This window comes from Sinocyclocheilus grahami, unplaced genomic scaffold (assembly GCF_001515645.1).
Source record: "Sinocyclocheilus grahami isolate Dianchi unplaced genomic scaffold, SAMN03320097.WGS_v1.1 scaffold1338.1, whole genome shotgun sequence".
NCBI classification, from domain to species: domain Eukaryota; kingdom Metazoa; phylum Chordata; class Actinopteri; order Cypriniformes; family Cyprinidae; genus Sinocyclocheilus; species Sinocyclocheilus grahami.
In genome coordinates, this window is record NW_015506517.1 from 183,992 (window position 1) to 202,316 (window position 18,325).

At 37.1% G+C, this 18,325-nt stretch overlaps 1 protein-coding gene across 1 annotated transcript; it reads left to right on the forward strand.

Annotated features, from left to right (window-relative positions):
- Positions 1 to 225: 225 nt before the first annotated feature.
- LOC107569363 (phosphoinositide 3-kinase regulatory subunit 6-like) lies at positions 226 to 18,217 on the forward strand. The gene is made up of 20 exons (XM_016255447.1): positions 226 to 329; positions 1,389 to 1,493; positions 1,925 to 2,014; positions 2,355 to 2,446; positions 2,871 to 2,939; positions 3,386 to 3,518; positions 3,669 to 3,738; positions 7,244 to 7,427; positions 8,781 to 8,925; positions 9,170 to 9,256; positions 10,238 to 10,697; positions 11,537 to 11,636; positions 11,782 to 11,904; positions 14,762 to 14,869; positions 15,230 to 15,332; positions 15,434 to 15,501; positions 15,722 to 15,812; positions 15,928 to 15,980; positions 16,203 to 16,309; positions 16,996 to 18,217. Exons 2-20 carry the CDS (start codon positions 1,445 to 1,447, stop codon positions 17,150 to 17,152), a joined length of 2,289 nt encoding a protein of 762 aa, XP_016110933.1. The 5' UTR covers positions 226 to 329; positions 1,389 to 1,444; the 3' UTR covers positions 17,153 to 18,217.
- Positions 18,218 to 18,325: the final 108 nt, after the last annotated feature.

Here is an 18,325-nt window from a genome sequence, read left to right on the forward strand (position 1 = left end):
ATTAGAATGATATATTAAACATTTTCGAAGGACTTTCCCTTCAGTGTGTCCACACACCCACTCTACACACTTTTTTCATACATTTCATACATCCCTCTAAACTTTCCTCTGCCATGCCTCTTTCAAACTCTCTCTCTCTCTCTTTCTCGTCCCTCCCTCACATTCACTCAGCTTTGAGTCAGAGTTGCAGTTGTCCTCAGTGACAGCCGCAGCAGTTAGAGGAAGTGTAACACAGTGTGCAGCTCTCACTCTGACTGTTTGGCCAGCACAAGTTTTTATACATGTGCCATATAAGATGTAGTCCATTGATAGTCTCACAAGGATGAAAGGTAAGGCAGTTGACTTCTTTTTCTTAGACTTAGACAACATCAGACAGTTGCAGCTTGCTGGAGGTATCCTGTGAAATGTGATTCTGATTTCAGCACTGAGAAACCAAGCTATCGGAAAGTTACATAATTACGAGCTATGTCAGTCACTGAAAAGTTCCCTTTTGTTTCACTTATTTGGTTAACATTTTTTTGCGCTCGTTCTGGCTTTTTGGATATTGTAGTATTGTTTTTTGCTCTCCTTTTCTCATTCCTCTCTCTAGTCTCTTGGAAGTAGCTTCTGTTACTTTAAAGTAGATTCTGTTGCTTAGATTCTGTGACTTAAAATGTCTTAGCAACGGAGCAGTTAGTTGCATTGTGTTGCTGGTCAGTTATAAACCATATCTGAGAGGGTGAAATGAAGGGGAAGTTTTCTTGTGAAATCAGTAGTGGGTAAAAGTGCACCTGAGGCTGTTAGCCATGGTCATGTGTGAGTGTGTTTGCTTTTTGGTAAAAAACCTTAGCTATCAATTACAGTAAAGAGTTTACTGTTAAAACAGAGTGCATATAATCATGCCCGAAATAACTTGATATTACGTTCTGTGTTTTATAAGCTCAAAACTATGCAATTTAAGTTAGATTAACATTCAGCATCATGAAGTGGAAGATAGAGTCAGGTTAATGTGACCAGCACATTAAAGGGATATTTCAGCAAAACATTTACTCGAGCTCATGTCATTCCAAACCTGTTTGCATTTCTTTCTTCTGTGGAACACAAAATAATTTATTTTGAAAAAATGTTTCTGTGCTTTTTTTTTTTTTTTTGGTCAGTGAAATTTAATACCAATGTTGTTTGGACCCAAATGTTCCACAAATTGTGTTATTTGGTGTTCTGCAGAAGAAACAATTGGAACAGCATGAGAGTAAGTAAATTATAACAGAATTTGTATTTCTTTTATTCTTTAGTAAATTGTAAATGTAAAGTAATGTCTTTTTATTTTCTCTTGATTTTTATGTAACAATGTTCTGTATCATTTTGTATGTGTGTATGTGTGTGTGTGTGTGTGTGTTTGTGTGTGTCAGCAGTCACAGTGATGATTATTTCCGCTTACCTCATTACGTAAGGACCAAGCCACAGTATGGCATCCTGGAGAAATTCTAGCAGTATTCATGTTATGGACTCAGCAGGTGAGAGTTACACCTTTTGGAGACACTTCTGGTAAATTATAAATCACAAAAGGTGATTTTTGACAAATCACTATTTGAATATTTGATTCTTTGAAAATGTACAGTTCCATTCAAAATGTGGGGTCCAATTTAAAAAAAAAAAAGTTTTTAAAAGACTGTAAGGCTGTAAAACATATTGTGAAATATTATTACCATTTAAAATAACTGTTTTATATTATAATATATTTTAAAATGTAATTTATTCCAGTGATGGCAAAGCTGAATTTTCAGCAGCCATTATTGCAGTCTTTAGTGACATTATGACAGTTAAAAACAGTATTTTGATTAACTTTCCAACTGACCCTAAACTTTTGAATGGTAGAGTATCTCACACATATCAACTGATTTATATCAGCATTCAAATGCTATGTTGTTGGCTTCTCTTTAAAAAGCTGAATATGCTGCCATTGAATCTGAAATCTACCGTAGCCTGCTAACCATTATAAGAGAAATGGACACTGAGCAACCAGTTGTCAACAAAGGTAGGACTCACACCTACAGATTACACCCAACAAAAGAAACACATACACCTGAAGGCCAAACCCAGATGCAGTTGATTTCCTTACATGCTATGTAAAGAAAAAGGCAGGCTATAAAAGACATGGCTCCTTTAAGAACCACAATCTGCAATCTAATCGTCAGTATCATCTGTTGATGTTACATATAAAGGCCATGTAAACAAGTTGCACTAATCTGTAAGCATCAGTATCATGGAACAAATGGGGTGCCAATTTCAAGTGGCTGTATCAATGCACAATATTTGTTGCATACATATTCTAGTTTGGTGTATATAAGAGCTGTACATTTTTGTTCATTCTGCAGGGATGCTGAGATGGACATTACATAAGAAAGTGCAGGGCAGTTCTCTCAAGAGTCTGGCTTTGGTGAGAGTGGCCATCAAGGAACTAGAAAGAGTGAGTCACTAGTTTCTATGGCATAATGCTTGTTGAAATATAGCATTAAAATTCCCATTTTAGTGATTGACAAAAATAGTTCAAGTATGTTCAGTTAATATTTCCCAAATGCTATTACTGTATTTAAATGCCTAGTGTTTATTACGACAACGTTACTTGAAGGTACTTGCCTAAAAAACTTGAGATGATTATCTGTCGCTACTGTCACTAAAAAAAAAGAATACATTTATTACAGTTATAATAGTTAACAGTAATGGAATAATTAACTACTAATAACAGTTAATTAACTCATAAACAAAATTAACATAATTTCAACACACAAAGAACAGCGGTAGCTGTGAGGATTTATAGAATGGTTTATATGAATTAGTGAATGATTTGATGGATAGATAATAAACATGATTTTCCTTCTTTTCATATATAGGCTGAAAGAACTGACTGCAAGAGACATCTCATTCCTCTGCTTAATACACTGATATATGCTGTGATGCAGGTAAGTTTCCTTAATTTTACTTTTAGACTAGTGATGAGACTCAGCTGGTTATAAATCAGGATCCAGATATTTCATCAAGTTGTGATGCATTTAGCAAACATATCAGAACATACCAACCAGTTGAAAAGCACTGGTTTAGACATCGGCACATTTGCTTGGTTAAAAATGTCTTGGAGTCTGAGCGTTTGTTCATTTGTATGCACAGAGAAATGTAATTTCCAGAAAAATGTTGGTCAGTTCAATCAATTTGCATCTTCTGAAGAACATTTGCTTTAAAATGAAAATGTTGTCATCATCTATCCATTCTTATCAGATAGTGAAAGCTGCTCTTTTCCATACAACACAATTTTTAGAAATTTAAATTTGAACCCAGGTCCCTTTGTATGCTAAACAAAAACTGTAGAAGCCACTAAAATCCTGCATGACATCCTTATGTTTCTTTGCAGACTGTATACATACCTGATGACCTCTATAAAAGAGTGTATGACTTCTGCAAGAGGTTGTTGACTCTGCCTCAGCCGTACTGCACTGTGGGCCTTAGTTATGCTGGCCAAATGAAAGCAGAACGATTTGCTCCAGGTTTGATACCTTGTTACTTTTTTCAAACAAAATATGACAAGCATCTCTCCTGATCATAGTTTTTCTATTGGCTTGAAGCCAAGAAAACATGTCATAAACAAGAAACATGATCCCTGTGAGTCTAATCTACATAGTTTTTTTTTCTCATAGGCCTTTTTTATCAGAAAAGGATCATTGCAGAACAAAATCTGAAAAATGAACACTATCCTCAGCAGGAGAGGTGAGTCAGTGTGTCACTGTGAGTTAATGTGATCTAAATAAGTATTGAACACCTAAGTCATATTTAAAAATGTTTAAATGTTTTTTTTTATATATAAAAAATAAGTGGCAAATATAGCCACTTTATATAGCAAATATAAATATAAATCATTCATCACAAACACTACAACATTAGATAAACAAATAAGAATTGTCAATTTTGATTTCATGGTTACTTTAACATTGATGCAATAGCTAAAATGAAATAACTTTTACAGAATTTGTTAATCTTGGGTAATTTTATTTGTATATACTAATACATTTCAAGTTTAATAAATTATTGCATTATCAATTAATTAATGAAATTAACAATGAGCAATTTATACATTTATATATTTTTTTATAACTTTATAGAACAATAAATTGTTCATTGTGAGTTTGTGATACCTTATTGTGTTCAAGTATTGTGTAACCCAAACACTGTTTAGCCACTTTCTGGGTGTCAAACATTAGTGGAGCATGTCTGTATTAATATGTTGCACTACACATGTGAACATAATTATTTATAGAAAAGGTCTATTGCCATTTGTGTTTTTGGAGCAATCAGGGCCCTAATCGTTATTTTAAAAGTGCGGTTTATATTACTGTAACATTTGCTTAATAATTGCTGAACCTGTACTACTGTCATGGCAGCTTTCATTGGCCAAGGCCCGCCCATGAGGCCATTTGACCGACATGTCAAACAACCAATCACAGTTCGTTACGTTCAGCATCATGTTTCGGGCGTGGAAATGTCACCACTATAACAGTATAACAGTGTGTAAAACTCTCGGACGTATTTTAAAGATTCTATGCTGCGAATTTTAAATAGTTCACATACCTTTTAAAATCCAGCGTTTAGCTGATCCTGATAAATGCTCGTCATCACAGTTGTAAACACGATGGCTTTCTTCTTTCATGAGGGGGTTTGGCGTCACAGCATCTTTGTTTCCAGGTGGAACGTTAAAGAATGTGACACGCACGTCCACCAGAAATCCTGTATAATTCAACCAATCCGACGACGACTTCGAAACTCCTGAAGTGTTTCCACTTTTGTGTGCCATATGCATTAAACGTTTATCCAATGGTCCGTGGGCATGACGTCTGTCTACTGTCTACTGTCACGGTTGCCTTCTTTGGCAAAACAGAACACGGAGACGAAGATAAACTCAAAATAAACAGTCTTTAATCCACAATCCAAAAGAGGTAACACAAGGCAGGGAGCACAAGGCAGGTAGTGATACACAAGAACCACAACATTGACGTTATTACCGGACGCTACATACAGGAAAACACAAGGCTTAAATACTCAAACTAAACAAGATAATTAACAAACACAGGTGGATACTAATAATGAAACAATGAGGACAGGAACAGGAACATAACCAAATATGGGCATAAGGAAACACATGGGGAGCAAAACACACACACACACAACACGGAACAGTGTCTGACATTACTCCCCTCTCCCGGAAGGCGCGTCCTCACAACATCCAACGGGGGGGGGGGGGGGGTGCTCTGGAGGTCCCGTTCTGGGACCCATGGTGGATCAAGCAGTTTGGGGCGCCATGGCGGAGCAGGCAGCCCGGGGAGCCATGGCGGAGCAGACAGTCCAGAAGGCCATGGCGGAGCAACCTCCGAAGCCGTGGCCCCGGCCCCTGCCTGGAGCCCTATAACCACCCCCCAAAAAAATACTTGGGGAAGATTACGGGCTCCAAGGCCCTCCGTGGGCCAGACATAGGGACCGCGACCCTCTCCGGGCCTAATCCAGGAATGGGAGCCCTTCTTGGGCTAAACTCAGGAACAGTAGCCCTCTGTGGGCTAAACTCAGGAACAGGAGCCCTCCTTGGGCTACACACAGGAACAGGAGCCCTCCTTGGGCTAGGCTCGGAATCTGAGGCCCTCTCTGGGCATGATGCGAGTACAAGAGCCCTCCTTGGGCTGGACGTGGAGTCAGGGGCCCTCTCAGGGTTAGACTCAGGAACCGCTTCCCTTGAGGCAACAGGAGAAGCAAGCGGCTTGGGAATGGCCTCCGTGGCCATGACAAGAGAAGGCCTGCCGTGGCCTGCCCCAGACGAGCCTCCATGGACAAGACAAGACCGACTAGACCTGTTCCTATGGATGCGACAAGACTTTCAAACATGGCTTCAGGGGACATGACTTGACTTTGGTCTGGGGCTAGATTCATCTCTCGACTCTGGTCTGGGGCTCGAGCAATCTCTCGACACTGGTCTGGGGCTAGAGCCATCTCTCGACTCTGGTCTGGGGCTAGAGCTGATACTGGAGCGAGCTCTGGGGCTGGAGCTGACACTGGAGCAAGCTCTGTGGCTGGAGCTGACAACCTTTTCCTCCTCAAATTCCTTCCTTGGTTAGGGGTGAGGGTGACAGCAGCTGTCAGCTGAGGGCTTAGGGGTACAGCGGCCAGCGGGCTTGACAACGGAGCAGCCAGTGGACTTGAGTGAGCCGCTGCCGGCGGGCTTGACTGATGAACAGCCGACAGACTTGACTGAGGATCGGCCAGCAGGCTTGACTGATGAGTGGCCGGCAGACTCGCAGTACTCGCAGTGATCCTGCAGAATTCCCACGCTTACTCCACGAAGGGGAGATCTCAGTGGACTAAGGCGGAAAAATTAGCAGCGACTTCCATGCCACGGGAAGAAAAAACAAGAAAACAAGAAAACAAATGACTTTCCAGAAAAACAAAACTAGGAGTAGGGGCGCCGCTTACTGTATTGGTCTGGTAATCTGTCACGGTTGCCTTCTGTGGCAAAACGTAGAACACGGAGATGAGGATAGACTCAAAATAAACAGTCTTTAATCCACAATCCAAAAGGGGTAACAAGGGAGCAGGGAGCACAAGGCAGGTCGTGATACACAAAAACCACAACATCGACATTATTACCAGATGCTAGATACAGGAAAACACAGGGCTTAAATACTCAAACTAAACGAGATAATTAACAAACACAGGTGGATACCAATGAACTAATAATGAAACAATGAGGACAGGAACAGGAATATAACCAAATATGGGCATAAGGAAACACATGGGGAGCAAAACATGGAACAGAGTCTGACAATTACCAGATTTTTCAGTTTTGGAACACTTTAGAATGCGGATTTCAAATGATCTAACACTATAATCATAGAAGGGAACAAGGAAGACATTGTTGACAGGGCTCTTTATTAAAAAAAACGAAACAAAAACAAATTTGTTTAGTTAGTCTAGGTGTGCCCTTTTCTAATGCAGCACAACATAACAGGCGTAGATGGGGAAAACCAGCACAGTAATTAATGAATTAATGAATGGTAATGAATTGCTTCCAGTCTACATTTTGAGGTTGACATGGCTGCTAATGTCAGCAGAAAGCTTTATCAAATAAACCTCACGTCAGCCCAGTTAGAAGTGAATCAGATCAATGTTTTTTTTTCTCTGTGTGAATAACTGTGAGTTTTTGATGGCTGTGTTCTGTGTGTGCCGTGTTCAGGGTGTTTGTGTTTGCGGATCCTGCAGTATTTTCTGAGTCTCTCAGCACTGTTCTGAAGGCTGACATTGAGGCTCAAGGAATGTTCCAGAACCCGTTGAGCTTGATGCGCTGCTTAGTGCAGCACAGTGTTCAGGCGGTACTGGGAGAGGATTGTAATGGGCCCTCTCTCAATGATGCATTGCAGGTCAGTAATGTTATCTAGAAAAGCTCATTTTGGTCTAGCATAACCAAGAAGTTCACTAGCAAATCCTAAATCCTGAAAGTGACTGATATCTCCTTTTGTGTTCCACAGAAGTCAGTAATGCATTCAGAGTTAAAACTTTATGATGCACTTTTTTCATTGTTTGTTGAACATATCTGGTAAAACAAACAATATAATATAATTTAGGTGCAACTGAAGAAGTTTGGGATTAATAGTTTCATTTAGAAGGATGCAATGAATTGATGAAAAATGACTTTTACATTGTTACAAATAAATTGCATTATAAATGGCATTTATTTGGAACGTTCTAATCATCAAAGAACTTTGAAAAAATGTATCACAGTTTCCACATAAATATTAAGCAGCACTATTTTTTTTCCAGCTGTTATAATAATAACAACAAATGTTTCTTAAGCACCAAATTGGAATATTGGAATTATTTTGAATGATGTGACACTGAAGACTGGATTGGCTGGAGTGAACATTTAGTTTTGCCATCACAGGAATAAATTAAATATATTAAAATAGAAAACAGCTTTTTAAAACTGTAATAAAAATTCCCAACATTGGTGTTTTTACTTTATTATTCATCAAAATGCAGCCTTGATGGGCATAAGAGACAATAAAACAATAAAATTAATACCGACCCCAAACTTCGAATGGTAGTTTAGGTCCTGTTATGTTTTTATTATGTATCTGCATGTCTGTACATAGATATGGTATGAATTATTCACTTTTCTGATATACTCCATATGCCAGTCATCCGCAGTCACACTCAGAATTGATGTTTTCTAGGCAGCATCATTTATCACAGGTTTCTATATGAGTATGGGCCAAGGAGTGTGAAATATTCAGATGTTACATTTTGTCACGGCAACAAGCTGTAAATCAGAATGAGCCCTGGAACATAGTGCAACATGCCATTTTGCTCTTATCTAGTCAAAAAGCTGTCCCTCTGCTGAAAAGTTTATGCAAAAGAAAGGGATTAATTATTCTAAATGAATGAGAAATGGCCTGTACCTACATTTAACCTGTGTATAACGGTCAAAGTAGGCTACTCTATAATTTTAGTTGTGAGACTATACAATGATGGAGACAAAGGGTGAGCATTTATTGCAGGTCAGCATCACTCTGTCTCTGTCCACACGTCAGCTGTCTGCAGTTTATTTTCAGAAAACTCAAAGCAACAGGACAGGACATCCACAGGACATCCCATATTTGTATGTCTGAATTAGGGCTGTATGTTTGTGTGTGCATCTGCATTTGTGATTTCATGCTGTGTGGCTTTCTGTGTAGATGTTTGTGTGTCTGATTATTTGTCTGTGCATATGTCAGGACTTGGACCAGGACGTGGAGTCATACTTTAATGAAGTGCTTGCAGCAATGGACCAGAGCACAGACGTCAACAGAGGGGATCGGGGGCAGATCAGACAGAAACTACAAGAGATATACTTACAGATCCTCCGTGACACAAAGAAAGGTACACTGCAAAACTATTCTATTCTATGCTATTCTATTCTATTCTGCACGGTTTCTATATTCTTATCTATACTCTCTCACAAACACAAACAAACACTCTTGACCGAATCCATCTGTACCAAAATAACTTTTTTCTTTAATAAAAGACCTAGATATATTTTTTAGATATTTGATTTTCAACTTGTGTAGCCGACTCAGGAAGCAGGATTTGTTTGTGGTGTCATTGTGACGGTTTTGGGTTTCAGGTCTATTGTCCAGTGGCTCCCTGTGCGATGTTCCGCTTCCCAATCCGGAGATGAGCTTCCATCTGTGGTGGGAGGAGGAGGAGCTCTGTAAGTGGGATTCATTTGCTAAAATATTTTGGCAGGGGTTATTTGCACTAATAGCGTTGCAAGATAACAGTGTAAATTAGATGCTATTTACACTTAGTGCAAAAAGTGTCAGATACTATTTGCACCTCAGTGTATTGTAGTACATTATAAAACTGTATGCAATAATATCAACCTACTCAGTGTTTATTTATTAAAATAATAAATGAATGTTTCTTTATTGGGACCTTTCTTGTCCCTATCCCTAAAAGGCCACCCTATACCTGCAGATCAGTAAAGGTGTCCTCACAGGTCGTGGAAGGACCATATCCAGTTTCAATTATAGGCCTATTAAACGCCTGTTAAACACTTTATTGCCATTATTAAATACCTGCCAGTGCTTTTTTAGCACATTTTGAATATGTTCTTCTCTTTAAATTAATATAAACAAGCTGTTATGTGATGGGGAAAAAGGACAAGTTCGATACTAGAAAAAGGCAGATTCGAACTTGAGTCGCTGCACCAAAAGTGAAATCGAGTGTCCTTAATTCTCCACGCCTTTATCCCAACTACTGATTTGCTTTATTTGTTAGTTTGCATATAAGGTAGTGTTAAAAGCCTTTGACAATGATTGACTGATTGCATTGAATGCACTGATTGAATGATTGCAGACTTTGATATCTGGTGAATCTGAGCATAATTTATTAAATAGTTGAGATCTCATCTGATACACCAAAGGATATACCAGTGAGATACACAGTAAAATAAATGCTTTTTTTCTGGAAACATAAAAAGAGCTTATTATAGTAACTTCTACATTTACATAGTGCCTTTTATTAAAGTCAAAAGTGAGAGATTAGATTACAGCAATAAAAGTATTTTTTTCAGTGTTAGATCACGTAAAAATAGATCTTAGCATACGTGAGCTCATCTAAAACCAAGAGGGTTACTATGATGAGGCTATTCACTAAAATACAACATATTTTTTCATCCTCTCTGTAACAGGGAGAGAACTGGCCAAATTCATCCGTTCCGGATCATTTAGTGAAAGCCTCATGAGTTCAGAGGAGTTCTATATGTCTGACCTCCCCACAGACCTCAACTCAGACATGCCACGGCACTCTGTCATGTCGACAGACAGTGGTATAGAGCGTGACATGCAGGGAACTGAGGCTTCTGACATGGAATTTACTGGAGGAAGAACCTTAAAGCCTGAAATTAGCAGTGGGCGGCTTTCACGGCGTGGAGGAATTAAGGTGAAGCCGTCGGTCACCGACAGCATGGCTCTGATGCAGGATGCACTGGAGGAGACAGGCACAGCTGGCAGCAGTGGCACACTGCAGAGGAGAGCAGGAAATAGTAGCAACAGCTTGCCCAAGGAAGAACGGGACTACACTGCTAAAATAGTGGTGATGGGAGATGACCGGGCAGTGGGAAGGCTGGCCAGGGCATGCTACTGGTTAAGGTATGAGACATTATGTCATCTGTGATATTTGTTATTATTTGACTCAAAGACAAATGAGAGTGTCTATGATCTGGTGTAACCATCAAGTAAAAAGTAATAACATAATAACATTTATTACTTACAGATTGAATACATTATTTAAAAAAGTATATTATCAATATTGTAAATTATTCATTTAGAAATGTCATTACATTTTAGGGAGTTGCATCTCATGACATTTTACAACATGAACTAACCTTACCAGATCACAATAACATCAAATGATCTGATATTTTAATAGACTTATTGAATAAGACACATAGTCATTAGGGTCTGAAGGGGTCCTTTTTATATTGTTTTCTTGTTTTACAGTATACTTTTTTGCATGTTTTCTGCACCACATGATTTTGTTGACTATACCAAATGAATTTTTTTTTTAATAAGAGTGATGTAGTTTCTCTTTTCAGTAATTTTATCCTTTTAATGAGACTTGTTTATCATAATGTTATCAGGACAGTTGTATCACCCTGACATTTTTGCTATTACCTGACTTGAAGGCGGACAGGTTAATAATTCTGAAAAGGGCTTGAAGTAGCAACAAAATTCAAATAACTGTCAGTTAAATGTATCTTGGCTTATGGGGTTGGTATAGAGTAAACATACTGTATAGACCCTACAAACAGATCACTTCAATTATTGTCTGTCTATTGAAGAAGACTTTTAATTCTCTGAAATAAGTTTTCTGTATGTTTCCTTATTCTAAGAAAATCAGATCCCTAAATGCTTTCACAGCACTGTGTTTAAGGTTCTGTTATGATTGAGTTAAGTTTCGATAGCAAAATTTTGGCTTTGCTTCACAGGAAACGGGAAGCCAGGAGACGGTTTCTTACTATGAAAGTCAACCTACAGATGTACTACATCCCTGTTGCTCCCCAGTCGTCTACAGCCTCTCCTGTAAAGGTATAATATACCCTTTCCTTCCCTTTAAATGGTAACTTCAGCAAGTGTACTGTGGTGAATACTTGTGCATTGTGTTCATTTAAAAAAAAAGAAGTATTTTACATTTTTGCAGAACTAGTATGATCTTACACAATATCTGTTTTAGGAGAATGTGCCCTCTACAAGCAATAACATCTGTGCTCTGGGCTCTTATCTTGGAATGGTGGATCCATGGTATGGATGCAATGTCTGTAGTCTTGGCCAGATGATTCCTGATCTTGCAAGAACGGTATGTCAAAAGATGTTTAGCATATTAGCCATACTTGGGTAAGTAGTGTGGGCATGTGTTCTTAGCAGATTATGTCAGTCAGTATGGAATGAGGAAGTTTGAAAGTTTCTCTTTAAGGTTTTTTTCTCTCTCTTGATCATTTCCTTGTGTAAATGCAAAGTTAGTAACTGTTCATTGTGAAAAACATGTTCCTCTTGCCATTTTGGCTTACGCATTCATTTTTTCAAATTTGTTAGCCTGTTTATTACTTTGTTTATTAAGACGTTTGTGAATAAATGCCAGAGTTCAATCCAGGATATATTTACATTACCATGCTCATGGCATATATGCAGATATCCTCTTGTGAAAAACAAGAATACATTAACATACTTTTAAAATAGAGTACACATTACAGAAATAATATACTTAAAAAGACTATACTTAAGTGCAAACTAAATGTAATATTTTCAATCACTTAATTAATCTTAATTACAATTAAATGAAAATTTATCATAGTTTTAATTTATATTAAATCTTTAGCATGCTTTTTGACCCACTTAAGTAGGATTTAGTACAGTTAGTACAATTTAAATGCAATTTCATAATTAATTCTATTGTCCTGGAAATATGGCTAAAGTGTACTGTTTAACATGCTGACAATCATTCATGGTAAACTATAATATACTTTAATGTAATTTCTATTGAAACTTTTATGCCATTTACAACCCCAATTCCAGAAAAGTTGGAACGTTTTGTAAAGTGCGATAAAATCAAGAATCTGTGATTTGTTAATTAACTTTAACTTTTATTTAATTGACAAAAGTGCAAAGAAAAGATTTCCAACTTTTTAAAATGTATTTTTTAAATATAAACAAATTCTGATTTTGATGGCTGCAACACACTCCAAAAAAGTTGGGACAGATGCAAAATAAAAGTGAAAGGGTTATAGAATATCCAAATTAAGCTGTTTTAAACAGTTCACAGTAAGCAGGTGAACTGGTAATAGGTGAGGGTATCATGTTTGAGAATAAAAGGAGCATCTCAGCCTTTGCAAGCAAAGCTGGATCATGGCTCATCACTTTTTTGGCAAATTTCACGAGAGAAGTGTCAAACAAATCAAAAATCACATTTCTCAGTGCAAAATTGCAAAGAATTTAGATCTTACACCAACCATATACCATACATAATATTGTGAAAAGATTCAGGGACTCCAGAGAAACCTCAGTCTGTGTAGGGCAAGGCAGGAAACCTCAGTTGAATGTGCATGACCTCATGCTGGGGTGTTAAATACAGCCACATGGGCTCAGGAGTACTTCGAAAAACTGCTGTCACTTAATAGTCTGCCGCTGCATCAATAAATGCAACTTGAATCTCTGTTACTCTAGGTGAAACCTATGCATCAATTATATGCAGTGATGCCGCGGGGTTTCTCTGGGCCAGAGCTCATCTCAGACAGTCAAAAAGACAGTGAAAATATGTGCTGTGGTCAGATGAGTCCACGTTTCAACTTGTTTCTGGGAAAAATGGACATCGAGTTCTCAATCCCAATTAAAGACTAATGGGACCATCCAGATTTTCATCAGCGACAGATGCAAAAGCAAACGTCTGTCATGGTATATGGGTGCAGCAGAGCAAACGGCATGGGTGACTGGATTATGTGTGAAGGTACCATTGACATGGAGGCATATATTGGAATTGTACAGAGACATGCTGCCATCAAGGTGATGTCTTTCATGAGAAGTCCATGGTTATTAGATCAAGACAATGCTAGGTCTCATTCTGCATGTGCTACAACAGTGTGGTTTTGTAGACACAGAGTGAATGTGCTACCTGCCTGCAGATCAGATCTGTCTCATATTTAAAATGTATGACCAGTCATGAAAAGGAGAATCAGACAATGACGACCATGGACTGCTGAGCATCTGAAGTCTAGTATCAAGCGAGATTGGACAAAAATGTTGCTTGCAGAACTTTAACAATTAGTATCCTCAATTACCAAACAGTTAAACATTGTAATGAAAAGGAAAGTTGATGTGACACAGTGTTAAACATGCCTTTGTCCCAACTTTTTTGGAGTGTGTTGCAGCCATCAAAATCAAAATTTGTTTTCTGGCAGGTCACGTTAGTCAAGCTCGCATCAGCTGACTCTCAGCTGATCCACGTGTACCTATAGGGAATTGACACCTACCACAGCATCCATATATAAGCGTCTTCAGTATTATTAGCAGCTTCGTGTTGGCTTAATAGCTAGTTACCCTCCTCCATCCCCAACTCCTCCTCTCATCCAGTCAGGATTTGGCCTTCTGATTCCCCTTTGAATCAGACTAATTTCTAAAATTTGTACATTAAATTATTGAATATTAATGATATCTGCAATCCATTTATGTTGGTTCTAGTCTGTTTATCCTAGGGGGATTATCGCTGCTCTCCCTGCTCTCATCCATGCTAGTCTGCATGGATGCGCAGGGAGTTCTTGCCCAGAACAGAACCATACCACCAATCTAAACTGTATGCTAATTGTCAGTTATCTTTGACGATTGTGGTCCTGACAGAATAACATTTTCTTGATTTCATCTTTTCAGGAATTGGGGTTGTACTTATTTTTTAAAATTGTATTTAAGTGTGCTACGAAACAGTCATGAAGGTGTACTCTCTTTAAGTACACTTAAGTGGCCTTTTATTTCTTTAATGTATATTATCTGCAAGTACATTAGTTTTTTTGTTTTTTTTTAATATATACTTTTAAGATTTGAAGTACAAGTGCACATTCAAGAGTCATCGAACATCACTCCTAATGAATGATGTCAGTAGGACTTTAAATTATAATTAACTTAAAAAATGCAAATTGTTCTGCTTTGTTTTATTTTTAATCTTCCAGTCCAGCACTGGCAAACCACATGAATCTGACCTTTTCTTAGCTGACATCATCTCGTACTATGTGCGCATGGGACAGCAGCCGGTGTACTTCAACATTTACTACGTTAAGGTGAGAATGAATGACATGTTGTATGCGATCATTTTTTTTTCCAGCTGATGGTATGAGATTCAGGTGTAATTTAATCACCAAGTAAGTTTGCATGTAGATTTTTGTTGTTGTTGTTATTGTTGTTGATATTTACTCTGAAGTTTGCAATAAATATGTAATATACAAAATAAACATAAAAGATGTGAAAGCAGCATAAAAAGAACAAGAGAAAGTGTAAAGAGTGATAAACTCTGTTCCATATTGAGCCACAGGTCAAGTTATTTAGGTCATTATTTAAGCTGTTAAATGATCTACACTACAGAACACTTTCCGAATTAAAAAATACCAGTCTTGTTTTTATGCTCTGTTCTATTTGTCCAGATTTACTTTTCCGACAAGTCCAAAGAAGCTGTGGAAGAAGTTTTTGTCACAGACCTGGAAGTGGATTTTCCAGAGTTCAGAATGGCCCAAGCTACACAAAAAGGTATTCAATAACAAAATTCAGGATAAGTACAGTCAATGCGATACCTAATTTAGGCCATCGGTTCATTCAGCCAATATTTACAGCCCATATTCTTTCCTTAGACACTGTCAAACAGAGGAAGATGCCTGCCGAGCTGTGTGGGGCACTGATCTCGTTTAGCTACTTAAAAGTGAGTATCACTTCTGCTGTCTTTTGTTATTAGAGTATTTATACAGTACATTCATGTACATAGTCACATATGAAATGACTGGTGTTGCTGATTGGTCAGTTTTCCAGTCAGTGACATTCTTTAGTTACAAAGAAACATTCTGGATGTTTTTTCTAGAATTAAAAATTAAATGACCAGCAAATCATAGTTGACCTCATATGGCCCTTCACATTCCTTTTAGGTGTCGCTAAGCAACAGGGAGGTTGAGAGAGGGTTCTCACTCAGAACCACAGGTGCTCAGATTTCAGCAATACCACAAAACAAAACTGAAGGTAAAGTTAAGTTATTTGAATAAAAGTTTTTTTTTTCGTTAATCAATTTAGATAAACATTAACTTTAACCTGAACAATTTTAAGTGAATTACTATTTTTACTTCCCACTTTGTAGATCTCAACTGTCTCATGGTCGCTTTCAATAACATAAAGCCAACAAGTATCATGGTAGGTCTGACTAGGCCAAACTGAGAAAACTACATACTTTTCTTTTCTTTCTTTCTTTCTTAGATAAATAGATAACTTATATATGATCTTTTTCACTTTCTGCTTTTATGTTGCTCATGTTTAACTGTGAAGTGCTTTTGGCTTGGCTGTCATGAGAAGTAAATACAACTTATATCTGATTAAGTTCAGATATTTATGCTGTGATTTTTTATTTTTTTTTAGGAGACAAAGATCAGAACATGCAATTTTAAATTGAAGTCACCTGACAGATCAACTTTCACAGTGCGTTTGGACAAAGACTTTCGAAGAAAATTTATGAACGTTGAGAGGTGAGAAATCAAGGCTTTTTTCCCTCATGTTATCTTTTTAATTAAGAGGCCCATTATCTACTCTACCATTCAAAAGTGTGGGGTTGGTAAGATTTTTATTTTTATTTTTGAATGAGGTCTCATATGCTCACTAAGGCTGCATTTATTCGATCAAAAATACAGTGAAAACAGTATTTTAAAATATTATCACTGTTTAAAATAACTTTTTTTTCTATTTTAATATATTCAAAAAAATATGTATTCCTTTGATAGCAAAGCTGATTTGTCAGCAGCCTTTACTCCAGTCTTCAGTGTCACATGATCCTCCAGAAATCATTATAAAATGTTGATTTGGTGCTCAATTAACATTTCTTATTATTGTCACAGTTCAAAAGAACAGCATTAATTTGTAATATAATTTTTTAGTAACAACGTAAAAGTTTTGCTGTCACTTTGGATTAATTTAATGCATCCTTGGTAAATAAAAGTATTACGTATAAAAAAAACTCTTACTCACCTCAAACTTTTGAACAGTAGTGTAATCTTAAACAATTTGAATCCAAGATTTACTTGATTTAAAAAAATAAATAAAATATAGAATATGAAGGAAGAATAAATAATGCCTTTTTCTTAGAGTGATAATGATTAGAAATAATACTGATTGAAAACAATGATTTCGTTGCATTGTATTATATTTTCTAACACAGCATTGAGGTTGCTCCATGTCGAGACCCTGGATATTATGTTCAAAAATCCTTAAAGTCAAAGTTCATGGCAGAAGGCAACAGTGATGTTGGACTGAGTAAATACATGAGCAAAGGACTGACTCTGCCCATTAACACGTTTGCTGGAATAATCGACTAAATGAACAAGGATCGAGATGGAGGATGCTTGCTGTCAACATAAAGGCCAGTTCTGGACTCTTGCAGTATGTTGTGTGTATTGTGTTTTAAACAATGCATTGTGCAGTAGTGTCACCATGTGATCAAATGATCAGCTAAGACACTTCACCAAGCAGGCTTTACTGCAATAAATACTCTTATCTGTGAATCACAAGATGATCGGTCCAGGAAGTATTTTAATGTGTAACACAGCTAACTCACTAACACTAATGCAGTCATGGTATTGAGCTTCTCAAAGACTTTGGATTTACTTGAACTTGTTTTCTGCTTCAACAATCAACCTGTTCCTTAATATGTACACTTTAAGTACATGTGAAGGAGAGAATTCTTTCATCTGGATTTTCCACCAGAAAAACCAAGTACATTATAATGCAGGAATAATGTACAGTGATTAGTATGTCTGTATAACATAAAATACATGCCACATGACCAAGTGTTTCAGAGAAACTGACATTACCTTTGCACTTATTTGATACATTCTTTGTTTTATGCTTTTATTCTTATCCCACTATACATGTTTACATTTGGGACCTTCCATAAGAAGTTTGTATAGCATCAAAAACATTTTAAAATGAAAAAGCATAAAGAATGTGAATTTGTATTACTGTCTATGTGATTGATATGTGTACAACAGCACTATTGTTACACAAATGGTTCAAGCTTTGAAAGTTTGTATTGTGCATCAAGCTGGTCATGGGTCAAAGTCTTTCTTTAAAACAATGATTAGTGGTGCCAATATTTTGATCTGACTTCTTCGCATCAATCTCTGTACATTCTGAATTATATTTTGGGGTTCTTTCCCAGCAGTTCTGAACTGACCCCAATAATCCCAGTCTACCAGTTATTCCAGCCATTTATTTTAAAGAACAAACATATAATCACAATAATATTATTAGGTTAACCTAATTCAGTTCTATTTCTTTTAGTTTTATGGCATTCATTTATGCCAAAAGTTTGCACAATTGTTGATTTGACCTCTGGTTTTGTAAATACATATACTATGTAAATGTAACATTTTAAAATTATTTTTAAAAACTTGGGTCCAGATTTATTCACACAACTGCAATGTTTAAAACTTTTTTTTTGATGATGATGAGGATGAGGATGATGATGAAGCATTATGAAATAAAATTGA